We start from the raw sequence: 25318 nt of genomic DNA, 5'->3' as shown, positions 1-25318 counted from the left end.
CAAGTTAAAACCAAATTAGATCTTCTGGATTGCTTAATGCAACATTCTCTAACAAGGGATGTGACTCAAAAGCCTGTCCTCAGACTGTCAGTAGCAGAGTGAGTGCTCTCAGTAGCTTTGTTCCTATTGTCTTATCATTTGCCAGGTGAGTCATGAGGGTGACTTGTCAGATCTGAGTCCTCATCAAGTTGAATTTGAGTGCTACCAAGCTAGTTTGTTTTCCTTGTTTGTGGATTGCAGTTTCTTTTAGGATGCTTTCTTATTTGAAGTGTTTCAAGCGGTGTGACTTCCACTTTGAAAGAACTCTGAATATTTTGGATCAGAAAACAATGTTTTCTTGAACTCTTACATTAGCAGATGCAGCAAGTCTTGTAGGCTGTGTTAGTATGAGGTCAAAAATTATTACTGCCTCATATGTAAATGTTGGGTTTATACTTGTAGCCGAAAACTGGGTTTCAGCGAATCTCATTTTGTGGTTTGTGTTGGAGTGTGTGTCTCACCATTACTGCTTTCTAGGTTTGTCCCCTGTCTGCTGGTGTTAAATGGCCAAATACCTTGTCAAGGATTGTGTTTGAAAGAACACAAAAGTACTATCCTCCATGTTTTCAGCTACTGAATGTTGCTTGAGGCTAGTGTTGAAGTGTCTTCCTGTTCAAATGAAAGCATATGTATATGTAGAAGGCCAGTATAATAAATCAAATAAATTCCATTTAAACCTTGAAAATAATCTTACCAGGAAATTCCACTGGTTTGTTTTGGTCTTGTTAAGCAAGTGTTAGGTAAACTTAATGTTGGTGTCAGTATTTACAGGGCACTCAGTCTGACACATACCTGCTGCAGATAATTCTGCTGAAAATGATGTCATTTTCTTAGCTTTGGTTTGATTTTATGTGACTGCTGAATCTTGTAATGTGTTTGTCGTTTACAGTCATATAAAAATAGCTTACTGAAATTAACATTGGCCTTTGTATTTTTAATGTCCCTTGCTGGCACATACCTATTCCTTAACTTTCCTGTCAGTCATGTTTATAACTACTGTACTAGCGTACACCAGTCTAATCAAGCACGGGGAGCTGGAGTACCTCCTTCTAAATCGAAAAAGGGCCAGACACCTGGAGGTGCCCAGTTTGTTGGCTTGGAATTGTACAAACGGCTAAAAGAATTTCTGAAGAACTACTTGACAAATCTCCTGAAGGTAAGATGGAACCAGTCTGCTTTTGTAGTGGTCATCTGGGTTGACTGAACAAAGCTTGTTTGAACAAAACTAGAGGTGTATGCAGCCGCTGGAAGTAAATGGAATGACTGTGAAATCTGCTTTTGTCTCCATTAGCTATCGGAATGTTTTGTAGGCTTTACCTTGGGCATAGATCAGTTGCTATCTGTTCTAGTACCTGTGAGCTGCTTTTCCTCTTCTATAAAAGACAGAAACACTGTTTTGGCTTGAAGTAATGTTATATGCCATCTTAAGCTGTCCTGTATCTTGAACAAGAATAGCTGGGCTTGTAACCAGTTAACCAGCATATTAGTAATGCTGAGCAAATGGTTGCCTGTAATGTTGAAAATGCCTGATGGTAGCCAGTAATTTGATTTAATAAATAAACTGCTAATAGAGCTGAATGTTAGGCTGCTGTGTAAGAGAATGGTTTCTAGTTATTTTTGGAAAGGAGCCATGCTTTAAACTTTTGGGGTTTTAGTTTTGAGCCATAATAAAAGAATTCTTGGTGTCCTGTCAAGCCTGCTGTGTAATTAACTTATGAAGCTGCCTGAAGGTGTCAGCAGTCTTATCCAGAATGCACTGTGGTTTCATACCCTTGTCCATTCAGGCTGTAGTGCTCCAGTTTGGAAAGGTACTTGAACTTCAATGTGTTACAACCTTCCCTTCTTTTTTCTGCAACAAGAGCAAACATGATGCCATACCCATTTCCATGAGTATGGGGTTCTCTTTTTTACCTGACAGGATGCCAGAGAAGGCCCCGTCCACACTTGCTTCTTTCAGCTCCCCAGGTAGCAGCAGCGGGAGCAGGCAATGTATTTTAGGGAGATTGTCTTGTTGAACGCATTGACATTGCACTGGCATGTTCTGCCGAGCTCACTTATCCATGTGGCTGGCTGTTTCTCATGTGGTGCCCTCTTACTCTTCCACAGGAGGGATGGGACTGCTTCTGGAGCTTTTTCTATGCTATGTAGTGGTTCTTTTACCAGTATTTTAATTTCTAAATCTCATACTGGCCTTGTCTTATTAATGTAGAAGTGAATGTATTAGCAGTGTGTTTCCTGTTAATTCATTGCATGGTGTAGATTTATTACACAGTTAGGCGGGACACTCTTAGATTACCTTGGTTGTACCGTAAAATTACCGCAGAGTACTGGCAAACTTGTTATTACAGGATGGTGAAGATTTGATGGATGAGAGTGTGCTGAAATTCTACACCCAGCAGTGGGAAGATTACAGGTTTTCAAGCAAAGTCTTGAATGGGATATGTGCCTACCTCAATCGACATTGGGTTCGTCGTGAGTGCGATGAAGGTCGTAAAGGAATATATGAAATTTATTCAGTAAGTAGCTTTTTGAAGTAAGTGATTTATCCATTCCATCTGTCATGTTTGCATTATTGGCCTTCAGATTGCTTCTTGAAACTTGTAGGAAGTTCACAGAAGTTTAGAAGAAGTGGGAAAAGTAGAAGACTCCTCCATTCCCATACTGCCACCCCACTATATCTGTAAAAATTCCACAGGTCTAAAGCTGTGAGATGTTCAATCTGCTTTGTACATATTGGGGCTACCAGTATTAGACTGTCAAGGGATGTCTGGTTCTGTATATTTGCTGCTTATACTGTTGTCTGTGTGCAGCAGAGTGGCCTTGTCATTCCATTTAGAACTCAGTCAAGTGTTTCAAATATAGAATGGAGAAGTAAATTGCAATTTTTTTCCCCTGTTGACTTCAGTACATCTCTACTAATTTTATAGCATCCAAGCTGCTGAGATTCAGTCAACATTTGGTTTGTAATGTAAGTTATTTTGGTACAGTTCTGAAAGATTGATATGTGATCTTGATTTTTTTTGTTGTTGTTATGTAAAGTAATGTAAACGGGAAGAACACAACAGAAGTTCTGTATCTTAGATCACTGGAAGTACTTGGGGTTTAAATGAAGGATCATTACTGTCCTTGCCAGTGGAGCATTAAAGAAGTGATGTGTTATTTTACTGTTTCACTAAAATAACTTTGCATATGGTAGAAAACCGGTTGGTATTCTTGCTTCTCTCCCTCTTAACTTCACTAGCCTAATGCTAAGGGACTTTGTTAGCCTGAAAATCACCAGCAAAAAAGGCTGTATGTTGTCAGGGTGGCCTGCAGGGTTTGTTAGTTTTCAGAGTTGGCAGTGGATCGCTGTCAGAAAAGGAGATATCTTAGGTAGAGTTAGAAATAAAGCAAAAGGTAATTTTATTGTCTTGATGCATAAGAAATGTGTGTGCCAAAATATAATAATAATTAAAAGCAGTTCCAATTACTTAGTGTACTATATCAGCTTTCCTTAAGGAGTTATCCTGCATGTGTGTGTGTGTGTATATACAAATACTTTATTACTTCATCTTTCATCTCCCTTCCTTTCCTTCTAGCTTGCCTTGGTGACCTGGAGGGACTGCTTATTCAGGCCATTAAATAAGCAGGTATACATGTGTTATATCTATGGTGCTATTTTATAGAGTTAATTCTATATATTGTTAGTAGCTGTTCCAACGAGAATTTGAAGGGGGTGGGAGGAGAAGGGTGGACTCAGAAAACAGAAGGGAGCCTTCTGCTCTTCTCCTTTGATGTTAAAAAGATGAATATTTGAGGCCTTTCTCTGTGTGTGTGATTGAACCTTGATACCGAGACTGTTCTGTTACCTCTTTGCTGAGAGGACCCTTGGGGCTCATGTTAAATAACATAACTTCAGCTGTTTCCAAGCCAGGCAGGCTGATGGTCATGGCTAATGGTTTGAAAGTCAAGACTGTGTGAGAACAGATAGTGACAGGCCTGGTATTTTGATCTTTTTAATGTTACTGTGAATCTTCACATTTACAGTGATGCCTGGACCATTCAGTTTGCATATTTTTAATTAGTGAATTGGCACAATATAAAACAAGACATTCCATCACAACAGAGTATTATATTCATGTATGTTGATTTTTGCTCTTCTTGACCAGTACTTTGTAATGGCAAGACTGTATTATATTATGAAAATATTAGCTAGATATCACTTCAGAAGAACAGTAGTTGCAGCACATTATTTACCAGGAGGTAGCTTGCTTTATGGTGGTTAGTTCATCTCTTCCTGCAACGTTTTCCTGTTGTTTCAGGTATAAAACGAAGAGGAGGTTGGTTTAGAAGGTGCTTTTTGAAATTGAAACAAAAACCCCAAGCATTTTCATACCCTTTTACAGCTCACCACTAATTGGACTGTAATTATGTTGTAGAACTTAAAGGTGTAGCATGCTCTGTGATGTCTGTTCGGGTATACTTTAAATTTAGTACTCAAGGGGCTTGACTTGAATATAGGAGTACACTCCTCATTAAATACTATGCTTTACCTGCTAGCTGCTTTCTCCCTGCCTGACTTACTTTTAATCCATGTTTTCTAAGGTAACAAATGCTGTGTTGAAATTGATTGAAAAGGAAAGAAATGGTGAAACTATCAATACAAGGCTGATCAGCGGAGTTGTACAATCTTATGGTAAATGAGATTTCTGTAAGGTTTTCTTACTCTCTTAAAAACAAATAAATGCATATTCCCTGTCAGAGCCCAGAATCAGCATCCCACCCCCTTGGATGTCTGGTAAAGATTTTAATAGTAAAATAAATGTAGTTATTTATGGTTTAACTTTGTGCTTGTAGAGACCCTTGACACAATTACAGTTGGTTGTACCATACTTCAAGACCTGAAAGTGCAGCTGATGGACAAGAGTGTTAGTTGCTTGCAGATTGGTTATTTAGGAACTAAATCTGGAAGGGGGGAAGCATAATAAAGAGTGTAGTGGGACTGTTTTTTTCCATTTGCATGAAATGGAGAGCTTTGCCATGCAGACTAATGCCTAGTTTAATTGATAAAAACAACCATGTATATATGCAGTCTGGAGTTCTAAGAGATAAAAATGGAAGGGGAATTTGGACTAGCTTTTGAGATAGTGAAGTTATCCATGTCCTATCATCCATTTAGTAATGCATCAGCAAGTGCAGTTTATGGAAGTAATGTCTTGTTCTATTTAAGTGCAGAATAAATACATACTTTTAAAAGGTACAAAAAGTGGTGCTCTTACTGTCCGAATTGATTCCCTCATGTAAGTTAGGAGGGAACGTGTTTATTTGCGAGAGACTGCTTCATTCTTTTAGACAATTTTGTCATTACTTGCTCTTTTGTGTGTTTTTTAGTGGAGCTGGGGCTGAATGAAGATGATGCATTTGCAAAAGGACCTACACTAACAGTCTATAAAGAATCCTTTGAATCTCAGTTTCTTGCTGACACAGAGAGATTTTATACACGAGAAAGTACTGAATTCTTGCAACAGAACCCAGTCACAGAGTACATGAAGAAGGTAATTTATTTAATAGCTGTGTGATTATTTCTGGATACAGATCTTTATTTAGAGGTAAAGTAACAGAAATCCTTGGCTTTTATTATCATTTCCTTAAACTGCTGATTATTTTGCAGAAGCAGTTAGCTCTCTTTCCCCTTTGGTGATCTGCTTTTATGGTTGTCAGGTCTGAGTTTGTCTCCTTAAGTGTATTTCAGTAAGTACAATAAAAGTTTGGAACATTCTTAATGGACAAAATAGAAAAGAACAATAAAATCACGTTTTGGTAGGCCTCAAGACACCAAAATAGTCATTCTGCTTTAGACCTACAAGTTACTGTTCCTATACAAGGAACTCTGTGTTGGGACGTTTATTGAAATCTCTTCCTGAGCAAGGCAGCCAAGGAAGTAGATGATGAATTGGCTTTAATTCTCTCAGAACATTTCAATATGGTGAACACTACACAATACTTTTACTCAACAGAGGATAGATTTAAATTATTACTGATTTGGGGAATCCCAGAAAGGGCAATTAAGAGCAGGCTGGATAAACATTGACTGTGTCTAGCCTGGTTATTGGGTCAGTTGTACTTAATGTGAAATAGATAGGTCATCCTCCATCTTGGACAAGTGCTGCTTTGTGTATTTTCTCAGCACATTTCCTGACTATGAATTGCTACTTGGTTGGTTTTTTTTCCCATATAACTAAGAAAAAGAAAAGCTAAAAGATCATCTTTTTTGAGTATGTAGTAACCAGATGCACATCCCTCCCTGCACTGTCTTTGTGGGGGTTTTTTTTTGTGTAACTGCCATAGAACACATCGTGTCTGAGCCTTGGCATTAAAGTCAGTGATTTACCCCCCCAAAAAGTGTGTGTGTGTAAGTCCTAGAAATACTACAGTAAAACAAGTCCTGCTTTTAATGCATTGGGATAGTTGCCCAGTAGTTCCCAGACTTACCTGTGTTTATTTTTCTGATGTTGAATTCATTATTTTTGCCACTTCCCTTTCAATTTCCTGTCTGACTTTCATCCTAAAACAGAGTAAGGGAATTTGTCATTCATAACCTGAATGACTGGCTCATCCAGGCTTCCTTGGTAGGGCACAGTAAAAAGCTGTCTGAAGGTCATTGCTATTTCAGGAACTAGAGATTAGTGGCAAACAGAAAGAACCTATTAGTACCCCAAACAATCTTCAAGACTTCAAAAATCCACAAAAGAGCAACTTGCTTTGCTTGAAGCTGATGTCAAAGCTGAAAGCGCGTATAAAGCTAGCATAAGGCAGGGGAAATCTTCAGCGAGAAACTGTGTAGCCTTAAGTCTCTGCTCAAATTAATACACTAGAGATGTAAACAAGCTGTTTGGGCTGTCTTGGCATCTCCTTACGGATAATCTGCATACATTGAAATCAAACGGAACAAGAAACTGTTTTCATTACTCATTTCCTGGGATTTAACTGATGAAATGGAAAAAGACATGTATTAGACTCTACAGTTAAATATCATCACAGCCTGCAAAACGATACACACTAAGGGATGTGACCTAAGGGAAAGGAGAAATGTACAAATTGAAGCTAAAAGTTAGTTCATTGGAACAGGTTGTCTGTTCTCTCTAGTCTGCATGTTTTGCTGGTGAGATCATGAGAGAGGTCATGCAAGTTTTCAGAACTATTAATCTAAAATTCAGATAGGCTTGTCTTTCAGTTTTGTCCCACTTCATTACGCAGAAGGAATTCTTTAACATTTTTTACTTAAATGTGACAAGGCAGTTTTGTAAACTTAATGATTTTTTTGATTGGGTATTATAATCTTGCATGCCACTTAAATGCCTGGGGCAGAGTAATACTCTCCATAATTATTACTTGGATATTGCTGGAATCAGGGTTCCTTTCTGCTATGAAACACCTTAAATGAGACTGATGTGAAGAGCTGCAAGTTGTCCAGCAATCAGGTGGCATATTAGCAGTAAGAAGGTCTTGAAAGTCATCTGTTGGAAGTATGAACTAAGAACACAGTAATCTGCTATTAGTACGCTTGCTTGACTTTCTCACTGAAGCACTGTGCATTGAGTTTTAATTGGAGATAAATACCATTGCAAAAGAAAAACAGAAACCTGTTGGAGTACCTTAGTGCACACCAGCATGACATCAGTGTTACCATGATACAGTAGAACTATGGTTGTTTCTTGTGGAATACTCAGTGACTTAATTAGGATACATGTATGTAGTTATGCAGGCAGACTTACTGAGTTCAGAAGGATTATGAATTTTTCTTCTCAGGCCAGAACTCATGAGTAAAGCTGGCACGGCCTGATGTGCTGTAGGGAATAAAGGTCAGTATTTCTTAAGACTGTCCCTTGAAATGAAGTCTCAAACTGAACTTTTGATCTTTATAGTTAAAGCAGGCAAAGATACTGTTGTTTGAACTAATTGTTTTCCCCCTTGTTTCTGAAATATGACTTTTAAAGGAAAATGGAATTACAAGAACACAAGCGAGAGAGTATAAGAACATTTAAAGTCAGAGTGGATATTTGTTTTCGTAAAGGAGCTCAAATTGAGAGTTAACACAATGGCAGCATTTCCTGCACTACAGAAATACGTAAGATACATGAACATAATGAACTTAAGTAGTCCTGCTAGTCTGATTGCAGTTTCCAGTGTTCATCAGACAGACTTGCTGCTATTTGCTCTCACTAAAGAAGCTGATTATTATTCCTTACTCGTAAGAAAGAGGCAAGTGCTCTGAAGCTTGAGGTTACATCCCTTCCCAAACAGTGGACTTCTTTATTTCTTATTTTTTTCCATATAAACCTGTACTGGCCTGACCGTAGGAGAGGATAATCCAGGACCATATCACAAGAGCTGAGTGCAAAATGATTACAGAAATGAGTGAAGCTGGCAGTGACAGAGATTATTTAAAGCCATCTGTGTATGATGCAGAGTACTTGCAGTGAAATTGTTTTGTTGTTGTCCATAATATGATCTTTCATGCTTAGCTGGTATTCCAAAACACCAGGAAAATGCATTGACTTAATTTCCTTCTCTTGGTGAGGTTATTAACTTAAATAACTTGGAGCTTTAATAATGTAAATAAGGGGGCATGTGTACTTCGTCCCTGATGATGTGCTGCAATTACAGATGGCTTGTAGAGTGAATCTTTTAACACCTTTGCAAACAAAATAGAGGTAATTGTTATATAAACATCTTCAGGTTTGCATTTTGGCATCAGTACTGTTACTCAAGTGACATCTAGGATTTTGATTTGCCAGGTAGATACACTTACATAGCAGTTTATGTGCCAGATAAAATGCTAGTAGAATTTGAATGATTGTAGATTATTGGGAAGCTTTCCTATGTAAGACTGTAGATTATAACATTCAAATTAATTTGTCATGGGCATACTGTTTAATTGCTTAAATAAATAAGGTTTCCTGTGTTTTAGTTTTGTGGGGGCATGGAATATATTCATGTTTGTCTTAAACAAAACTGCCTCTTTAGCTGGAGAGCTTGCTGATGCTAAAACTGCACCTTCTCATATCAGCAGCTTTCTCTTCTTCTGACAGCATCTTTCCATCTTCTTATAAAGAAGCAATGGGAAAACAGTCTTGCTGTGATTCTCCCCCTATTCAAGCAGTAGATAATATTATCATCAACATAAACATTGATTCCATGTGTATGTTATGATTTCCAGAAAAAATAATTGCTTAAGTAGGTGAACCATAACACTGCATTAGTGAGAGGTTTGGGTTTTTTGGTGGTATTTTTCTAGATGAAAGCTGTTTGATTTCTGTTCTTCCTTCCCTACACATTTCATATTTGTATCTCTGTTCTTCAGGCTGAAGCTCGCCTTCTTGAGGAACAGCGTAGAGTTCAGGTCTATCTCCATGAGAGCACACAAGATGAGTTAGCACGAAAATGTGAACAAGTCCTTATTGAAAAGCACCTGGAGATATTTCATACGGAGTTCCAGAATTTGTTGGATGCAGACAAAAATGAAGGTAAGGAGATGCAAACACTGGGTTTAGGTTTAGAGCTCCTCCCTGGTGATTTGTGAATAATGTAAATTCTTGTGATTGCTAAATGTGATTTGTTCAGGCACTAGATTAAGAGAGAAGACAGACACTAAGGGATGAGCAGCTTTTGATTAAATTGGGATGGCTGAGGGTATTGCCTCAAAAAGCCTATTCTGATTCCAAATATTAAGGCAAAACAGCATTATTCTGATTTCTTTTAACATGGCTGGAAGAGCTTCAAGAACACTTGAGCCATCCTTCCAGCAGGAGCTGAAGCTCGTATGAAAGAGATGCGAGAAGAAAAACAGACCAAGAGTCTCGCCAGCTGTTTCAGCTTAATCCATGGATCTTTGAGATTTTTAAAATCAAGGTTGTCTGGAAGTATTTATAGGAAATGTTTAAAGAGGAATCAAATCAAATGCGGAGCTTCTAAAATAGTTTCTATATTTATATAAGATACATAAAACCACATATAAAGCACAAGGAAAGAGTAGAAATTATTAATAGATGAGAGAATTTTTAGCTGTGAAAATGAGTTTCAAGTGCCAATAGTGGATCAAGTTTATACCTTCAATAGAGAACACAGGATAAAGACTTCTTCAGCGGTTCCTCTAAAATAAGTAACGCTTATCAAAGCATTTATGTATCTTTAAGGAATTGACAGGTATGTTTTATGAGTTTCTTCAGGAGGTAATGCTTAAGTAAGTCGAAACTGGCAGCAGATAATTCCTATGCATCATGCAGATGAATAAGATGAATGGTGTGTCTGATTTTTCCAGTTGGGGAATTATATCTATATAGGAAGTCAAGGCAATAATTGTGGTGCTGCTTTAGGGAAAGTGACAGAATTGAAGAGATACTATGATGGAAGTTACTATTGATGTTCAATTGAGAGCTGTGAATTGCAACTATGCCTCTGTCTCTTTATATATCAACATTAAAATAGCAACTATGAATTAGCTACTCTAATCATCTTGTTGATAACTAGGAGATGCTTCAAAATTGTAAAGGGCAATTGTGCATGATTAGGAGGTCAGAAGTTACCTGTTTCAAATGTAAATAGAAGATTATTTTATCCTGCACAACTAGAGGTTGTTTCTGTTTGTAAATAAATGTGTTTCCTCTGTAATTGGAAGAGATTTTGATGCAGATGGGTGTTGACTAGTAATATGACTTTATAAATGTCTTCTGACAATGGAAATAGCAGTAGCACAAACTAGAAAATCTTTTCTGGACTCAGGAGGCCTTCCTAGGCTTTTCTTTTTCCTCTTACTTTTTGAAGCTTGTGGGCTATGTGAGCCTTTAATACAGTCCCCACAGTGATGCAATTCCTTAAGTCTGTCAGGGCAGAAAGGAAAAGTAGTACCTTGTGTCCTGGGTACTGCCTTGTTAACACGCCTTTGGTTTTACCTTCATTTGGGTTACTTCTAAGATTAATTAGGCATTAAAAAAGTAGGAGCTCTTCACTGAGAAAGTACAAAGTATCTGTCCTGCTGAACATTAATAATAAAACCCCAAACCCTCTTCAGTACAAGACTTTTCAAAATTACTAATTGATTTTGGGAAGTCTTGGCTCAAAACTGCTGTGATTTTAACACAAAGCTTTGACATCTGTGTAGTGACATCCAATTTATTTTTACCTTTGTTAGTTCTGTTCCGTGGTAATGCTTTTTAGAATCTGTTCTTTCTTTGGAAAGTGTTAATACACAAAAGGCTAAAGGTGGTGTTGGATCTTTGAGAACTGGCCTGTTCAGAATAACCAGGAGAATATTGTACTCTTAGCACAGCCAGCAGTAACACTAATGGTGGTCCTAATTCATGGTAACACTTCAAACTTTTTCTGAGTAAGTTGGGGTTAACTCTGTTTTTAAAATCATTGCACCTCTTTAAATTTGTGAAAACTAGAAATCAGAAGTAACTCTATTTCTATAATTAAATCAGGTTTTTTCTTCCGAAGTTTTATGTAGCATTATGAAGGTCAAACAGGTCATAATATTGAACGGGTTTTCTCTGTAACTAGTCTTGCCTTTCCATGTTGGTGCAAAGATTTGCTATACTGTATGATTTTTTTTTTTCTGGAGTTTTCTCTGCCATTTAAAGGAGCAATTGCATCTATGGTTTCGTTGACGATGGATGTTTTAATTCCTATTGGCAACATGTACTAGCTATGACTCCAGTTTCTTATTTACAAACGGGAGATGTTGGCTTTCCTTTTTTTCAGACTTGGGTCGCATGTATAACCTTGTATCTCGAATCCAGGATGGCCTCGGAGAGCTGAAAAAGCTTTTGGAAACCCACATTCATAATCAGGGTCTAGCTGCAATTGAGAAATGTGGAGAAGCTGCTCTAAATGCAAGTACACCATCAAATAAGTCTGTGTGTGGTTGCTGCTGAGGAGGGTGAATGCTTCCTGATGCAATTTCCAATTTGCTTATGTTTTACCTCTCACTGATTTAATTTGTGAGGACTGGACAGTTATCAAATGTTGGTAGTAGGCTTAAAGCAACAGTCACATCACTGTGTCACTGATCTTCAAGCTATGGGTTTGTGTTCTGATTGTTGGTTTGGTTTTGTTCTTGGTGGGTTTTGTGGGGAGTCCTTCAGAGCTTTTGTTCTGCTACCCCTTTTTCCCCTCCTCTGGGCAGGATGGGGAGAAGAATCGAAAGAATGTAAACCCCATGGGTTGAGATGAGAAGAGTTTCATAACTGAAGTACAACATACTGATAATGATAAGGGAAATAGTGAGGGAAGAGAATACAAAACTAAAAGCGGAAAGGAAAAAAGACCCACAAGTGATGCACAGCACGACTGCTCACCACCTGCCGACCAATACCCAGCCTGACCCGAGCAGTGATCGGTCCCTTCTAGGTGACTCCTCCCTTCTTATATTCTGGGCATGATGTGCTGTGGTATGGAATATCCCTTTGGCTAGTTTGGGTCAGGTGTCCTGTCTCTGCTTCCTCGCAGCTTCTTGTGCCTGCCCTCACTGGCAGAGCATGAGACTGAAAAGCTCTTGATCGGGGTAAGTGCTACTGAGCAACAACTAAACCATCAGTGTGTTATCAGCATTGCCCTCAGACTGAAGCCCAAACAGCACTGCGCCAGCTGCTGGGAAGAATTAATTGTACAGCTGAAACCATGACATATCATCTTTTAGACCTATGACTGGGATGGGACTGCGCAGGGCAAGTTTCTGTTGGTTTTAGGGTTTTGGCAAATGGTTTTATTCTATTTGTAAAAGCATGAAAAATGCAAGAGGAAGACAAGTGCCTGTAGTGATAGGACAAGGGAGAATGGTTTTAAACTGACAGAGGGGTGACTGAGATTAGGTATAAAGAATAAATTTTTCCCTGTGAGAGTGCTGAGGTGCTGGCACAGGGTGCCCGGAGAAGCTGTGGCTGCCCCATCCCTGGCAGTGTTCAAGGCCAGATTGGATGGGGGCTTGAAGCAACCTGGTCTAGTGGAAGGTGTCCCTGCCCATGGCAGGGGGTTGGAACTGGATGAGCTTTAAGGTACCTTCCAACCCAAACCATTCTGTGACTCTATGGTGAATTCTGCCTAACTTCATTTATCTGTACTGTAGCTAAACAGGCACAGCTACAGGTTGGGCAGAGAAGAGATTCAGAGCAGCCCTGCGGAGAAGGACTTGAGGGTATTGGTTGAGAAAATGAACATGAGCCCGCGGTGTGCGCCCGCAGCCCAGAAAGCCAACTGTATCCTGGGCTGCATCAAAAGGAGCGTGACCAACAGGTCGAAGGAGGTGATCCTGCCCCTCTACTCTGCTCTTGTGAGACCTCACCTGGAGCATTGTGTGCAGTTCTGGTGTCCTCAACATAAAAAGGACATGGAACTGCTGGAACAAGTCCAGAGGAGGCCACGAGGATGATCAGGGGACTGGAGCACCTCCCGTATGAAGACAGGCTGAGGAAGTTGGGGCTGTCCAGCCTGGAGAAGAGAAGGCTGCATGGAGACCTCAGAGCAGCCTTCCAGTACCTGAAGGGGGCCTATAGGGATGCTGGGGAGGGACTCTTCGTCAGGGACTGTAGTGACAGGACAAGGGGTAACGGGTTAAAACTTAAACAGGGGAAGTTTACATTGGGTATAAGGAAGAAGTTCTTTACTGTGAGGGACTGGAATGGGCTGCCCAGGGACGCTGTGAATGCTCCATCCCTGGCGGTGTTCAAGGTGAGGTTGGACAGAGCTTTGGGTGATTTGGTTTAGTGTGAGGTGTCCCTGCCCATGGCGGGGGGGGTTGGAACTGGATGATCTTGAGGTCCTTTCCAACAGAAACCATTCTGTGATAATCAGCTGAGCAAATGCTTCTCAATTTCTCTGTAGTCAGTGGAGAGAAATAGTCACACCAGCTTGACTCATCTGACCTATTTTAGACTTTTACTGCAGAATGAGTTGTGCTCTAGTCTTCATTAACTATAGTAAGGCTGCTGTTCAGTCAGAAGATTACTGCTTCTTTTGCCTTTGGTTATTTTTTGAAGTCCTTGTCATCAGTAAACACCTTCCTGAATGCCCTTCAAGTCCACTTGAATTTCTTGTCTGGGGGCTTCAGTTTTTTTATCTCAAGCACAGCATTAGATCTGTGTTCCACTTAGCCTGTGTCTGTCTTCAGTGGCAACAAGAAATGTTTTCCAGGATCCTGTGACAGCCCTGCCCCCAGACTCTTGCCATTTGTTGCCAGCATCCAGAGCTCTCTCAATAGGAATGTTACATGTTGCTTTCATACCCAGTCATTCTAGCTTCATTTATGAACCTGTTTCTGTGAGTTTGTCTAACCCAGTCTTGAATCTGCTGATATTATCTGGTTCCAACAGACTATCTCCTGTGGCAGAAGTCCACTACCTTACAGAAGATGTTCTTTACCATATGTCTTAAACTTGCTTCCTGTCACTTATCAAGTGCCCTATAGTTGTAAAACTGCTTTTAGTGATTGTTCATCTTTTCAGTTATCCTCCTCGTTTTGTAAACCTTTTAAACTTCTGATCTCCAAATTGAAGACTTGTAGCCAAAAAACTATAGTAACTGTTGTAGAGTAGCTGCCCTGTCTGCCTGGTGCCACCCCTGTCCTTACTCTCCATCTCTATCTTTGTTGGGATGCAGAGATCAGTAATTGCACATAGGACTTAATCTGTGGGTGCCATAAACTTGGTGCTTATTGGCGATTGGCTGCCACTGGCTGTTGAGCAGATAATCGTTGAGAATTGTCAACGATGACCGAGGTCTCTATGCCAAGGTTGTGCGTATTTGGGATATACCTGTTATGTTCTTACTACAGATGTTTGAGGGTATCTGCTATAGCAGCTGCCACTTTGATTGTCCAGTTCTCTCAGGTCTGATTCGAATTATGCTTGTGTCTTTGACCGTGTTTGCAGTGTTTGAGGAAGTGGTTTTGTCTTCTTTTGTACTGTATAATACAGTACGCACTGTGCACTCTGGTTGCTGGAAGTGAAAGCTTGTGCTAATGTAAGTCAGTCCTGGACCTAAACGAGTCTGGATACTATTTTACCTTTAAAATATTTCTTTGCCTATAAAGATTTGCTTAAGCCAGTGAGGAGCTCTGTTGTGGAGGAAGTAGAATGCAGAAGGTCGACAGGTTGCAAAAAGCCAATCTCTCTTTATTGCAGGATCCAAAAATGTATGTACAGACAGTGTTGGATGTCCATAAGAAATACAATGCTTTAGTCATGTCTGCGTTCAACAATGATGCTGGCTTTGTAGCTGCACTCGACAAAGTAAGTATGTGTAGTGGCGTATGGTGAGCTCTTATTTCTATTCAGTGTTTTGTCTCCCAGAATTTCACTGTCTTTTGTGATTTATAGGCCTGTGGTCGATTTATAAATAATAATGCAGTGACAAAAATGGCTCAATCATCCAGTAAATCCCCAGAGCTACTGGCACGATACTGTGACTCTTTACTAAAGAAAAGGTACGTCCTCAAAGGCAAAAGTATTGCTTCAGGTTTCTTTTGTTTTGAAGGGGTTTAGCATGTGAAGTCTTGGGTTGTGTTATCAGAAACAGAACTTAATGGTTCAAGAGAAATTAATTATACCAACTTCTGAATACATGAATTTCAATGGGACTGTTCCTAAAGGATATAGAGAGTTTACTTCTTTGTTTTTAAGAAGAGGGGAGAAATAAATATAGAAGACCTTTCTTTCCATACGAAACTGAGTTCATTGGGGCTTTTTTCTTTCTTAATAAAACAGAAGGGGTTCTGAAGGTTTTTGGTTTTCCCTAAAAAATCTGAGTTGCGTTCTGTGTTGTAAAGAAGAGATGCACGTTCCCTTTTTCCATTAAAATGCTTGCTTTCCTCCTGTTTTTCCTCTATATGTTCTTCCATCTGGGCAGAAATTGAGGAGGACAATAAATGCTTTCTAATCTCTTGGGGTTCATAATCTAATTCAAGGTATTTGGCTTCAAATGGTTTAGCAGCTCATATTTTGACTTGGGATCAGTTCAGTTCATACTGGATTGGTGTCAGTTTTGTCACTGGCAACTTACCTGGCTTTGTCTTTTTGGGAGGAAGAAAACTACCACCAAACAAGCCAAACCAGAACAACTTGCTCGCTTTTCCCCATCCCCTCCCTCTTTCAGCAAAGGATTTATTTGCCCCTTTATAAATGAGGGCTCTCTGCAGGGTAGATCTTGGCCATTCTTGATGGACAGGCGTAATATGGAGGAAACCAGCATGGTGCCACATGAGTTCTTACTGCTGTGTAGCAGTCAAGACCCAGCTCTCTGAGCTGTTTTCTTTTCACTGTGCTATCTAAGATAAGAAATGAAGCTAGCATTTAGCAGCAGGAAGAGAGGGATCCATCTATAAGCCCATAAATCGTGAGAAGTATCAGGCTATTGGGAGGTCCGAAGTGATTCGTGTTCCAGGACTTCAGCCTATTGCTTAAAAATCACTTGCTTCAGAATCGCTTACATGTGGATTTGTGAAGAGTTCATTTCGTTAACACTGTTTCTCTCTAAAGAGTCTTTGATCCCAGAGCTACTCAATCTGTGTTCCTTTTATTTATGAAATTTCTATATACTTCCATATGTGGTTTTAATTCTGTAGTTTTGAGACTCATTAAAAATGCATGTCTTTAATTGCAGCTCAAAGAATCCAGAAGAAGCAGAACTGGAAGATACACTCAATCAAGTGGTAAGATGTCTATAAATACAGCTCTCTTCTGTGTAAGCTGTGAGAATTGGGTAATACTTGATGGTCATAGAAGTCAGATGAGAGAAAACCTTTTATTCTGTATGTTTGATTTCCTTACTTAATATTTCATCTGTACAGTGCTGAACTTCATCGAGGCGTGGCTTGTTGGTAGAAAGTAGATTTAAAGTGGCTACATGGAATTCTTGCTTTGTTACTTCATCTTAAATAAATAGATAATATGGGTAATGTTTTTTCCTTACAAGTTATTTTGTCTTTTCCAGATGGTTGTCTTCAAGTACATTGAGGATAAAGACGTGTTTCAAAAGTTCTATGCTAAAATGCTGGCAAAAAGACTTGTACATCAGAACAGTGCCAGCGATGATGCTGAGGCAAGCATGATCTCTAAACTAAAAGTGAGTATTCCATGGCAGTCCCATGATTGCAGGTCATCAGGCTGCCTTAGAAAGCATTGATGTATGTCCTTTCATGTTTTAAGTATAATAGAAAAATACACAACCTAGGTCTCCTCCCTGCCCTCCCCCCTTGTCTTTACCTCCTAGAAGCTTATAGTGCATGTCTGTCCGATGGATTTAAGATTGAGTTAAGCCTAATTATTCTTATCCAAATGAATGACATGGATATAATTGTCCAAGGGAATGACTGCTGAAGAGTTGCTTAATTTCATTAACCCTTGTTCATTCAGGGTCAAGCAGAATATGATCTAATACTCTTCTAGTAGTCTGTTTCATTGCTTGCTTTGTAAAGAAAACTTTCTTCAGTTTCTGATGATGGTTTAAGAATGTGTCTGGTTTGGATCAGCACTTTGAGTAAGGCCAATACTGAACGTTGTACATCTTCTTTTAAGAAAATAGGCTCTGATACTTTGTTATTCTATTCCCCAATGTCAAAAATGTGTCTTGCTGATGTATCTGTGCTTTTAAAATACAGCAAGCTTGTGGTTTTGAGTATACCTCCAAGCTGCAGCGGATGTTCCAAGATATTGGTGTAAGCAAGGACTTGAATGAGCAGTTTAAAAAGCACCTGACCAATTCAGAACCATTAGATTGTAAGTAATACCTTTACCTAAGTTACTGTTGAGTAGTTCAGCTTCCTCTTATGTCTACAGAGCTCACTGTAGGAGGGAAATACTTGATTGAGACATCCCCCCCCCCCCAGAAGTCAGTGTTACTTTGCCCATGATATGTAGGATTTTTAAATTAGTCTTTCAGGTCTGTGCTTTGTCTTCTATAGTAGCACTTTATATCTTCTGTATGGGTCGTCTCCTCCCGATTTCGCAGCTCTGATTTTTGGGATTTCAACTAAATGAAGTTGAATCCTGTCTTTCCTTTTCCTTCTTTATTTCTTCCTGTTTTGTTTTTTGATTAGAAAAGATGGTTTTTTTTCAAACATTTTTGAGCACAATATGGCTGATTTTCATACTTGTGTAAAAAGTAGTAAGGCAAAAGGATGTTGCGTGGTAGGTTGTTGAGCAGCTCGGTTACTTACAGACATACAAGTATATAGATGTATACTGAAAGACGTGTATTTGTCACCAAAGCACACTGAAACAAATTCTTTAAAGAATTGCTGGGTTACACTTAGATATTATATTATATTATATTATATTATATTATATTATATTATATTATATTATATTATATTATATTATATTATATTATATTATATTATATTATATTATATTATATTATATTATATTATATTATATTATATTAATTAATGCACTTGTGCATTGCCGGGCTTAAACTGTACTTAGTTTTTGCTTTAAATGTGAAATGTTTGCTCTTGCAGCTGTGTTCTGTGGAGTGGGGAGTTTGACTTACACATAAAAACGAATACTTGCAATTCGTATGCTTGCATGTTAAAAGTGAAATCTATTGTGGGGATAGAAGCAGACTGATAACCTCTACAGATGAGAGAAAGTGGAGTGACTGTCACAGTAAATCTAAAGCTCTCCAAGTACAGTGATTTCTTGCATGAATTCCTTTGGTTTATGGTCTGAATAAAAAAATCTATAGCTTAATATTTTTCACTGTGTCAGTTTGAGCAAAAGGCAGAACCGTGTCTTGTCTTAGAGTGGGGCCTGTGTGTTTTATGAGACGGGTAGGAGCAAGGGCGATAATGCCAGAGCTCAGCCTCTTCACCTCTCTTACAGTGGATTTCAGCATCCAGGTGCTGAGTTCTGGATCGTGGCCATTCCAGCAGTCCTGCACGTTTGCCCTGCCGTCCGAGGTGAGGCGCTTGCACTTGGTTGATCCAAGCATGGAATCTTTGTGTGAGAAATCTGTTTCAGGAGGTTGTTGTCTCCTCCTGTTCTGTTGTGTGTCACAGAGGGCTGGAAGTGTCTCTGGTGTTTGCCTCTTTGGCTGGAGGATATTCAGAACAAGCTGACAGAGTAAGGTAGTAGGAGGGATTGTGTGAAGTAAGTGTTTTCTCCTGTGGGAAGACCCTGCTTAATGCGTCTTTCTTCAAAACTTCCAACAGGAACTGGAGAAAATCTTTGTTGTTCTGTGTTTCTGTGTATAATTTTATTGCCATTGCTTTGGCTTTGTCCAGTAAAGTCTTTAGATATTGCAGTCATCAGCTTTTTGTTGAGTGCTTATCCAGAACAGGCCATTCATGAATACGTAATGTGAGAAATATGTTTAACTGCTGTACTTGGAGGATGAAGGTGGTGAAATCTCTTTTCTACCCTTGCTTAATGTGTTGTAAAAGGGAGAATGGAACTTAATACTTGTTGAGGTTTGTATGGTTAATGACACTTCAAGGGGAAATTCCTAACACAGGGAAACTTTCATCCAGTCTGAAGAATCTGAATACGCTGGGTTTCTGTTTGTCTCATTGTGACAACATGGGAGTGGAGGGTGATCAGATTTGATTCTCCTTTGTTCCAGAGCACGCTCTAGTGATGGTAGATGAAGGTAAATAATGTAATTTCTTTATTTGCTGTTGTTTTTATACAGTTAGAACGGAGCTATCAGAGATTTACTGCATTTTATGCCAGTCGTCACAGTGGAAGGAAATTAACGTGGTTGTATCAGCTGTCCAAAGGGGAATTGGTTACCAACTGTTTCAAAAACAGATACACGTTACAGGTAAGGATAACCCGTGCCAATAGCACTTGGTGGTGATTGCATTCAGAGGGCGATTGCATTCAGAGGGCTGGATGCAGCTGATCATTAAGAGACATACGTTCATGCTCTGCTCCAGGGGAGATAATTGTCTTTCCTTCCCTTAAAGGACCATCGTGCAGATAAATGTGTTTAAAATGAAGAGTGTAGAGGTTGAAGGAGTGGAGTCTGTGCCAATGCCTGTGCTTGCACACAAACTCACGGGTAGTGCAGTGAATTTGTATGTCAGAATATTCATTAGCAATATGTAATGATGCATCTCAGTAAGTATTTTAAATCATTCAGTTCCTTAACTGGGGACGTGGGGAGTGTATGTTTGTATGCATATACACACACATACACGTTTAGCTACTATGTATGATGCTCGCATGCATTCATTAGCTTTATTCCTGTGAATAATGCTACTGCCCTTAAATAAAGCAGGGCAAAGGTGCAAGACCTGCTGGCTACAGAGCCATGTATAACTGAGGTGAACATAAATGCCAGCCCTCCCCAGATGGTGGCTGGCGTTATGATTAACAGAGCCTTTACTCTGTGCTTTATTTATTGATACTTCAGATCTGTTTAAAAGCAAATTGACTTATTAAAGGGAATACATTACTTGTGGTTTTCAATGGGTGTTGAACTGAGTTGTGTGAGACAACTGCAGCCTCTCTGCATAAAATCTCAGGCTCTTTACACCTCGCTGTCTGCTTTCACTCAAAAAGTCGACTGAAGAGGGGAGTTCACAGCAGTGAGAAGAAACAATATAACCTCAGACTCTGAGCTTGTCATCAGCATATGTTAACCCTCTGGTGATAGGTGTGAATAAGCCACTGATACAAGCCTCGTTTATAAACTTGGTTTCATTATTCTGCTGGAGCTGGGAGGGTTGTGGGGATGAATTCAGTGTTTGCTGTAGCTTTTAATGAAGATGAAATGGGTAAGAGCCAGGGACTGACAGAGGAAAATAATTAAAAGTTATATTAACAAGTAGATAAGGCTTTGACACCATAATAGAAGCCTTCCAGTACCTGAAGGGGGCGTATAGGGATGCTGGGGATGGACTCTTCATCAGGGACTGTAGTGACAGGACAAGGGGTAACGGGTTCAAACTTAAACAGGGGAAGTTTAGACTGGATATAAGGAGGAAGTTCTTTCCTGTTAGGGTGGTGAGGCACTGGAATCGGTTGCCCAGGGAGGTTGTGAGTGCTCCATCCCTGGCAGTGTTCAAGGCCAGGTTGGATGAAGCCTTGGGTGGGATGGTTTAGTGTGAGGTGTCCCTGTCCATGGCAGGGGGGTTGGAACTGGATGATCTTGAGGTCGTTTCCAACCCTAACTATTCTATGATTCTATATGATGAAGTGTCTGCAGCCACTTAAATTATCATAATCTTAGGGCTTACGTTTAGATAATGCTGGAAGGTAGAGTTCTGGTTGTATGAGCAACATTAGTTTTCTGTATTGTAATGATGAGCAGGAGTTGGTTATTCTGTTGACCAGATATTCCTGTATATGTGTGTAACTGGTGAGTTTTGGGCTGCTCAGATGCAGTTCATTCTCATTTTCTGATTTCCCTCCTCTCCCCTTCATTCTCTTTTTTAGGCATCCACATTCCAGATGGCGATTCTACTGCAGTACAACACAGAAGATGCCTACACCGTGCAGCAGCTGACAGACAGTACCCAAATCAAAATGGTAGTGACTTTGCACATTTTACCACACTTGTGACAAGTCTGTGGGTCTTCAGGGCTCTTCCTGCTATCGTAAGAAATTGGGATTAGACATGGCACAGGTTGGCCCAGAGAAGTGGTGAATGCTCCATCCCTGGCAGTGTTCAAGGCCAGGTTGGACAGAGCCTTGGGCGGCATGGTCTCATGGGACGTGTCCCTGCCCATGGCAGGGGGCTGGAAATGGATGATCTTAAGGTCCTTTCCAGCCCAGACCGTTCTGTGATTCTATGCCTGAAGCCAGAATTGTTTTCTGTCCTGGAGACAGATGTGCTCTACTCTTGGCCAATTTGCTTTGCTGTAATTGTAACTGCCTAGTCTTCTGATGAATCTTAGTGCGTATATACTCCTCCTCGTGACTGGAGTGAACCGTCTAGCTTCCTACTGAGCTCTGGTAGGAAGTTTTCAGTATCCCACTGTGTACCTTGTAATATTAAAAGACAACATTTAAGGAAAACCAGCATTTTCCCCTAAGTGAGTGATCTGTACATCTGTTCTGCTTTGCATCTCATGGCCTACCTACATGACCATAGTGAAAGCTGCGTTTTTTTTGGCTCACTCTCTTGTGGAAAAGGTTCCCTCATTTCTTTCCAAGTGGAGTTGATGGCCTATGATTTATTTGGCACCTGTGTCCTTTACTGCTAGGTTTGCATCTTGTGTGAAGTGAGGCAACTTCTAGTCAGTGAGATCTTTAGTTTTAGGAATGTCTATCTAGAAAGTTACGGCTGCTGCCAGTTCACAGCAAACCCAGGGCTTTTATGGGGTTACCATTTATTATAGATGCATGTTTGCAGATATTTATTTGCTTATTTCTTTGGCCTCAGTTATGGTTGGACCATAATAAATCTGGCTCCTAAACCACTAACTGGAAAGATCTGTTGTTTGGCATCAGTCTTTCTAAAGCATTTGATGTTATTTCACTGACCGCAAGGTAATAAGGACGGGGCCTTATTACATTTTACTTATGTGAACTACATTTCTACTGCTGCTTCTCACTCATTTTAGTGTTCTATGCTTGCTGGATCTTACTCTAAATAGGTGTGTTCTTGTTGAAGTATTGTAAGTTAAAGGTGTTGTCTGCACTGCTAATGCTTTCTGTAATTTTGTAGGATATCTTGGCGCAAGTTCTACAGATACTCTTGAAATCCAAATTGCTTGTAAGTACTCCTGCTTTTTATGGCCTGCTTAACACTCAGCAACATGTATCAGTGGATGTGTATTTATTGGTTTGTTTTATTCATTCCTTGCAGGTTTTGGAAGATGAAAATGCAAATGTTGATGAGGTGGAGTTAAAACCAGATACCTTAATAAAACTATATCTTGGTTATAAAAAGTAAGGAAAAACTTCAGCAGCATCCATCATTTGTGTGTAGTGGGGAGCATCCTCCTCTGCTTTCAATTTGGGTAAAACCTAAAATATGTGGGATGAAAGTTCCAGGGTTCAAGTGCTAAGTCAAGTATAGACCCAACATGTACCAGCCTAGGGGGGATGGCTAAGGTTTCAGCTGTCTTTGACTTTGTCATGAAGTCTCTCAAGGCCTGGATGTCCTTCTTGTTCCTCAGTTCTTGTCTAATTCTTGTCTAATTTATCTCTGGTAAGAAATGGTGCTGGTTTGTACCGAGGTGCATGACCTGCATGCACTCAGCAAAATACATTGTGGTTTATAAGGTTGCAGTAGTGTACAGTGCCCAATAAAGGTCAAAGTCTGAAGTGCTTGTCCACTAGAGGGAACAGGAGAAGATGAGCAGGTTCAGTTTAGAACTTCAGAGTGAACAGTGGTTGGGGAACTTAACAACCCACGATTATCAGTAGGTTTTGTTACCTACTTTAACCAGTGTTCTTTCAATGTGTGTGTTTTAAGCCGTTCACAGTACTGTGGTGACTTCTTACCATGCTTACCAGAGCATAGACATAAACACACACACATTCAGTGAGGAGTTCAGTACTTCCTGAAGATAAGATCTGAGCAAAAGGAACATTTTAAACCCTTTCCTTGTACCTCACTCTTTGTCTGTTTTCTTCCCTCCTTGACCAGTAATTAAAGGTTAGGGAATTCCTGGTCAGTTGTGTTAAGGCAGTGATGGAAGCAGCTCAGGGTCACTGTACGGTGTGGCTCGGTGGTTCCCGATTTACGGCACACAAGAAAGACTACACTAGAGTAACAGATCCCCTTTCCACTCCAGCATTCCCCATGCCCTGGCTTTTTCAGGAGTTGGGTTTTGCTCAGGCTTTGTTTGTTTTCTAAACAGGCCCGTTGTTTTACTGACTTCTGGTGTTTTCCGTTACAGCAAGAAATTAAGGGTAAACATCAACGTGCCAATGAAGACTGAACAGAAGCAGGAGCAAGAAACTACACACAAAAACATAGAGGAAGATAGGAAACTACTGATTCAGGTGACTTGCATTGCAGGATGCTGCCGTGCTGTGAACTTAAGAATTACAGTGTTGTAATCCTTTAATGAAATTCATTGTGGGGTTTTCTTGATTTCTGTTAAGAGACAACAGGCCATTGCAGTGCACTGCATCAGAGCTAAAACTGTATTTACATTGCTCTTAAGGGTGATTGGAGTCTGTCACAGAAAATGATAGTATCACAGACTGGTTTGGGGACTTTAAAGCTCACCCAGTTCCAACCCCCTGCCATGGGCAGGGACACCTTCCACTAGAGCAGGTTGCTCCAAGCCCCGTCCAACCTGGCGTTTCCAAAATGTGGAAGGCATGGTAGGACGCTGTTCTTCGTGTTTGCTCAGACATCATATTGATGAGTGTTTGGGTTCTGTGGATGCAGACACCCCCCGACATCCGCCCAGGGTGAAAACCACATAGGTATGGACTTAACAGGGTGTTTTCTATCAGTTCATCTGGGCTCCTCTTGAGAAGCAAAAGGGTGGGGGAAGGAAATACAAATGTGCTACCACGAGTGTCACAGTAAGGTTACATATAGAAAGTAAGGCTTTCTGTTACCTAAGTGTGCTTTCATGTAGCTCTTGGTACCAGTTGATACTATTGTTATGACTGACCATAAGCATAGTTTGTAAAATTCATATGTCAAAACCACTTCTGACTATATGCTGTGCAGAATCTGAGTGCTTAAAGTCTGTGTGAGTAGTGGACATGTGTAGGCATGCTTCTCCCCATCTGCTGCTCAGGTTTGCTGTGATGATGCTTCTTGTGCTAGCAGACATGATCTGCTGGGGAAGTAAAATTGGCTTTATTCAGCAGCAGGACAAATAGTTTGCTCCTAAGCACCTTTCCATCTTTGCTGTGCAGGCTGCTATTGTGAGAATCATGAAAATGAGGAAGGTTCTAAAACACCAGCAACTGCTTGGAGAAGTGCTAACACAGCTGTCCTCAAGGTTCAAGCCACGAGTTCCAGTAATTAAGGTATGTGAGAACCACAGCTCTAAACCCGTGTTCCAGGAGGTGAGAAGGACATAGACTGAATACATGCTGCTGAATTAAAAAGGAAAGCCAAGGAGATGGGGTGGGTAGGGACAGATTTTTGGACTTGTAAATAAGTAGGAAATATTTCAACCAGAAATAGGGTGTTTATAATATGCCTGTTTTGTACTGTTGGCAGTGGTAAAATAGCAGCTTGATTGCATCTTTCCACATCAGTGCCAGTTTACAGCCTTCGCTCCAGGCTTACCTCTTCTTCCTGCTCTCCCAGGTGTGGGAGTACCAGTGCTGGTGGCCCAGCTCAAAAGAAAGTTTCTTGATCTCTCCTAGAACAAAGT

At 40.1% G+C, this 25318-nt stretch overlaps 1 protein-coding gene across 4 annotated transcripts in view; it reads left to right on the top strand.

The window, feature by feature from the left end:
• CUL1 (cullin 1) overlaps positions 1-25318 on the top strand; it is a 51848-nt gene that overhangs the window by 25716 nt on the left and 814 nt on the right. For all 4 annotated transcript variants that reach the window (XM_065665648.1, XM_065665652.1, XM_065665649.1 and 1 more), the window contains 19 exons: positions 1021-1195; positions 2388-2555; positions 3618-3668; positions 4624-4714; positions 5410-5573; positions 9383-9545; positions 11782-11912; positions 15198-15305; positions 15393-15499; positions 16675-16723; positions 17005-17136; positions 17672-17789; positions 18897-18973; positions 19705-19836; positions 21456-21548; positions 22690-22737; positions 22831-22913; positions 23870-23975; positions 24852-24965. In XM_065665648.1, the coding sequence (XP_065521720.1) occupies positions 1021-1195; positions 2388-2555; positions 3618-3668; positions 4624-4714; positions 5410-5573; positions 9383-9545; positions 11782-11912; positions 15198-15305; positions 15393-15499; positions 16675-16723; positions 17005-17136; positions 17672-17789; positions 18897-18973; positions 19705-19836; positions 21456-21548; positions 22690-22737; positions 22831-22913; positions 23870-23975; positions 24852-24965 (2110 nt within the window). The remainder of the gene's footprint in view (positions 1-1020; positions 1196-2387; positions 2556-3617; positions 3669-4623; positions 4715-5409; positions 5574-9382; positions 9546-11781; positions 11913-15197; positions 15306-15392; positions 15500-16674; positions 16724-17004; positions 17137-17671; positions 17790-18896; positions 18974-19704; positions 19837-21455; positions 21549-22689; positions 22738-22830; positions 22914-23869; positions 23976-24851; positions 24966-25318) is intronic.

This window comes from Lathamus discolor, chromosome 2, assembly GCF_037157495.1.
Source record: "Lathamus discolor isolate bLatDis1 chromosome 2, bLatDis1.hap1, whole genome shotgun sequence".
Lineage (NCBI taxonomy): Eukaryota > Metazoa > Chordata > Aves > Psittaciformes > Psittacidae > Lathamus > Lathamus discolor.
This window is presented reverse-complemented; position numbering and strand designations above follow the sequence as displayed.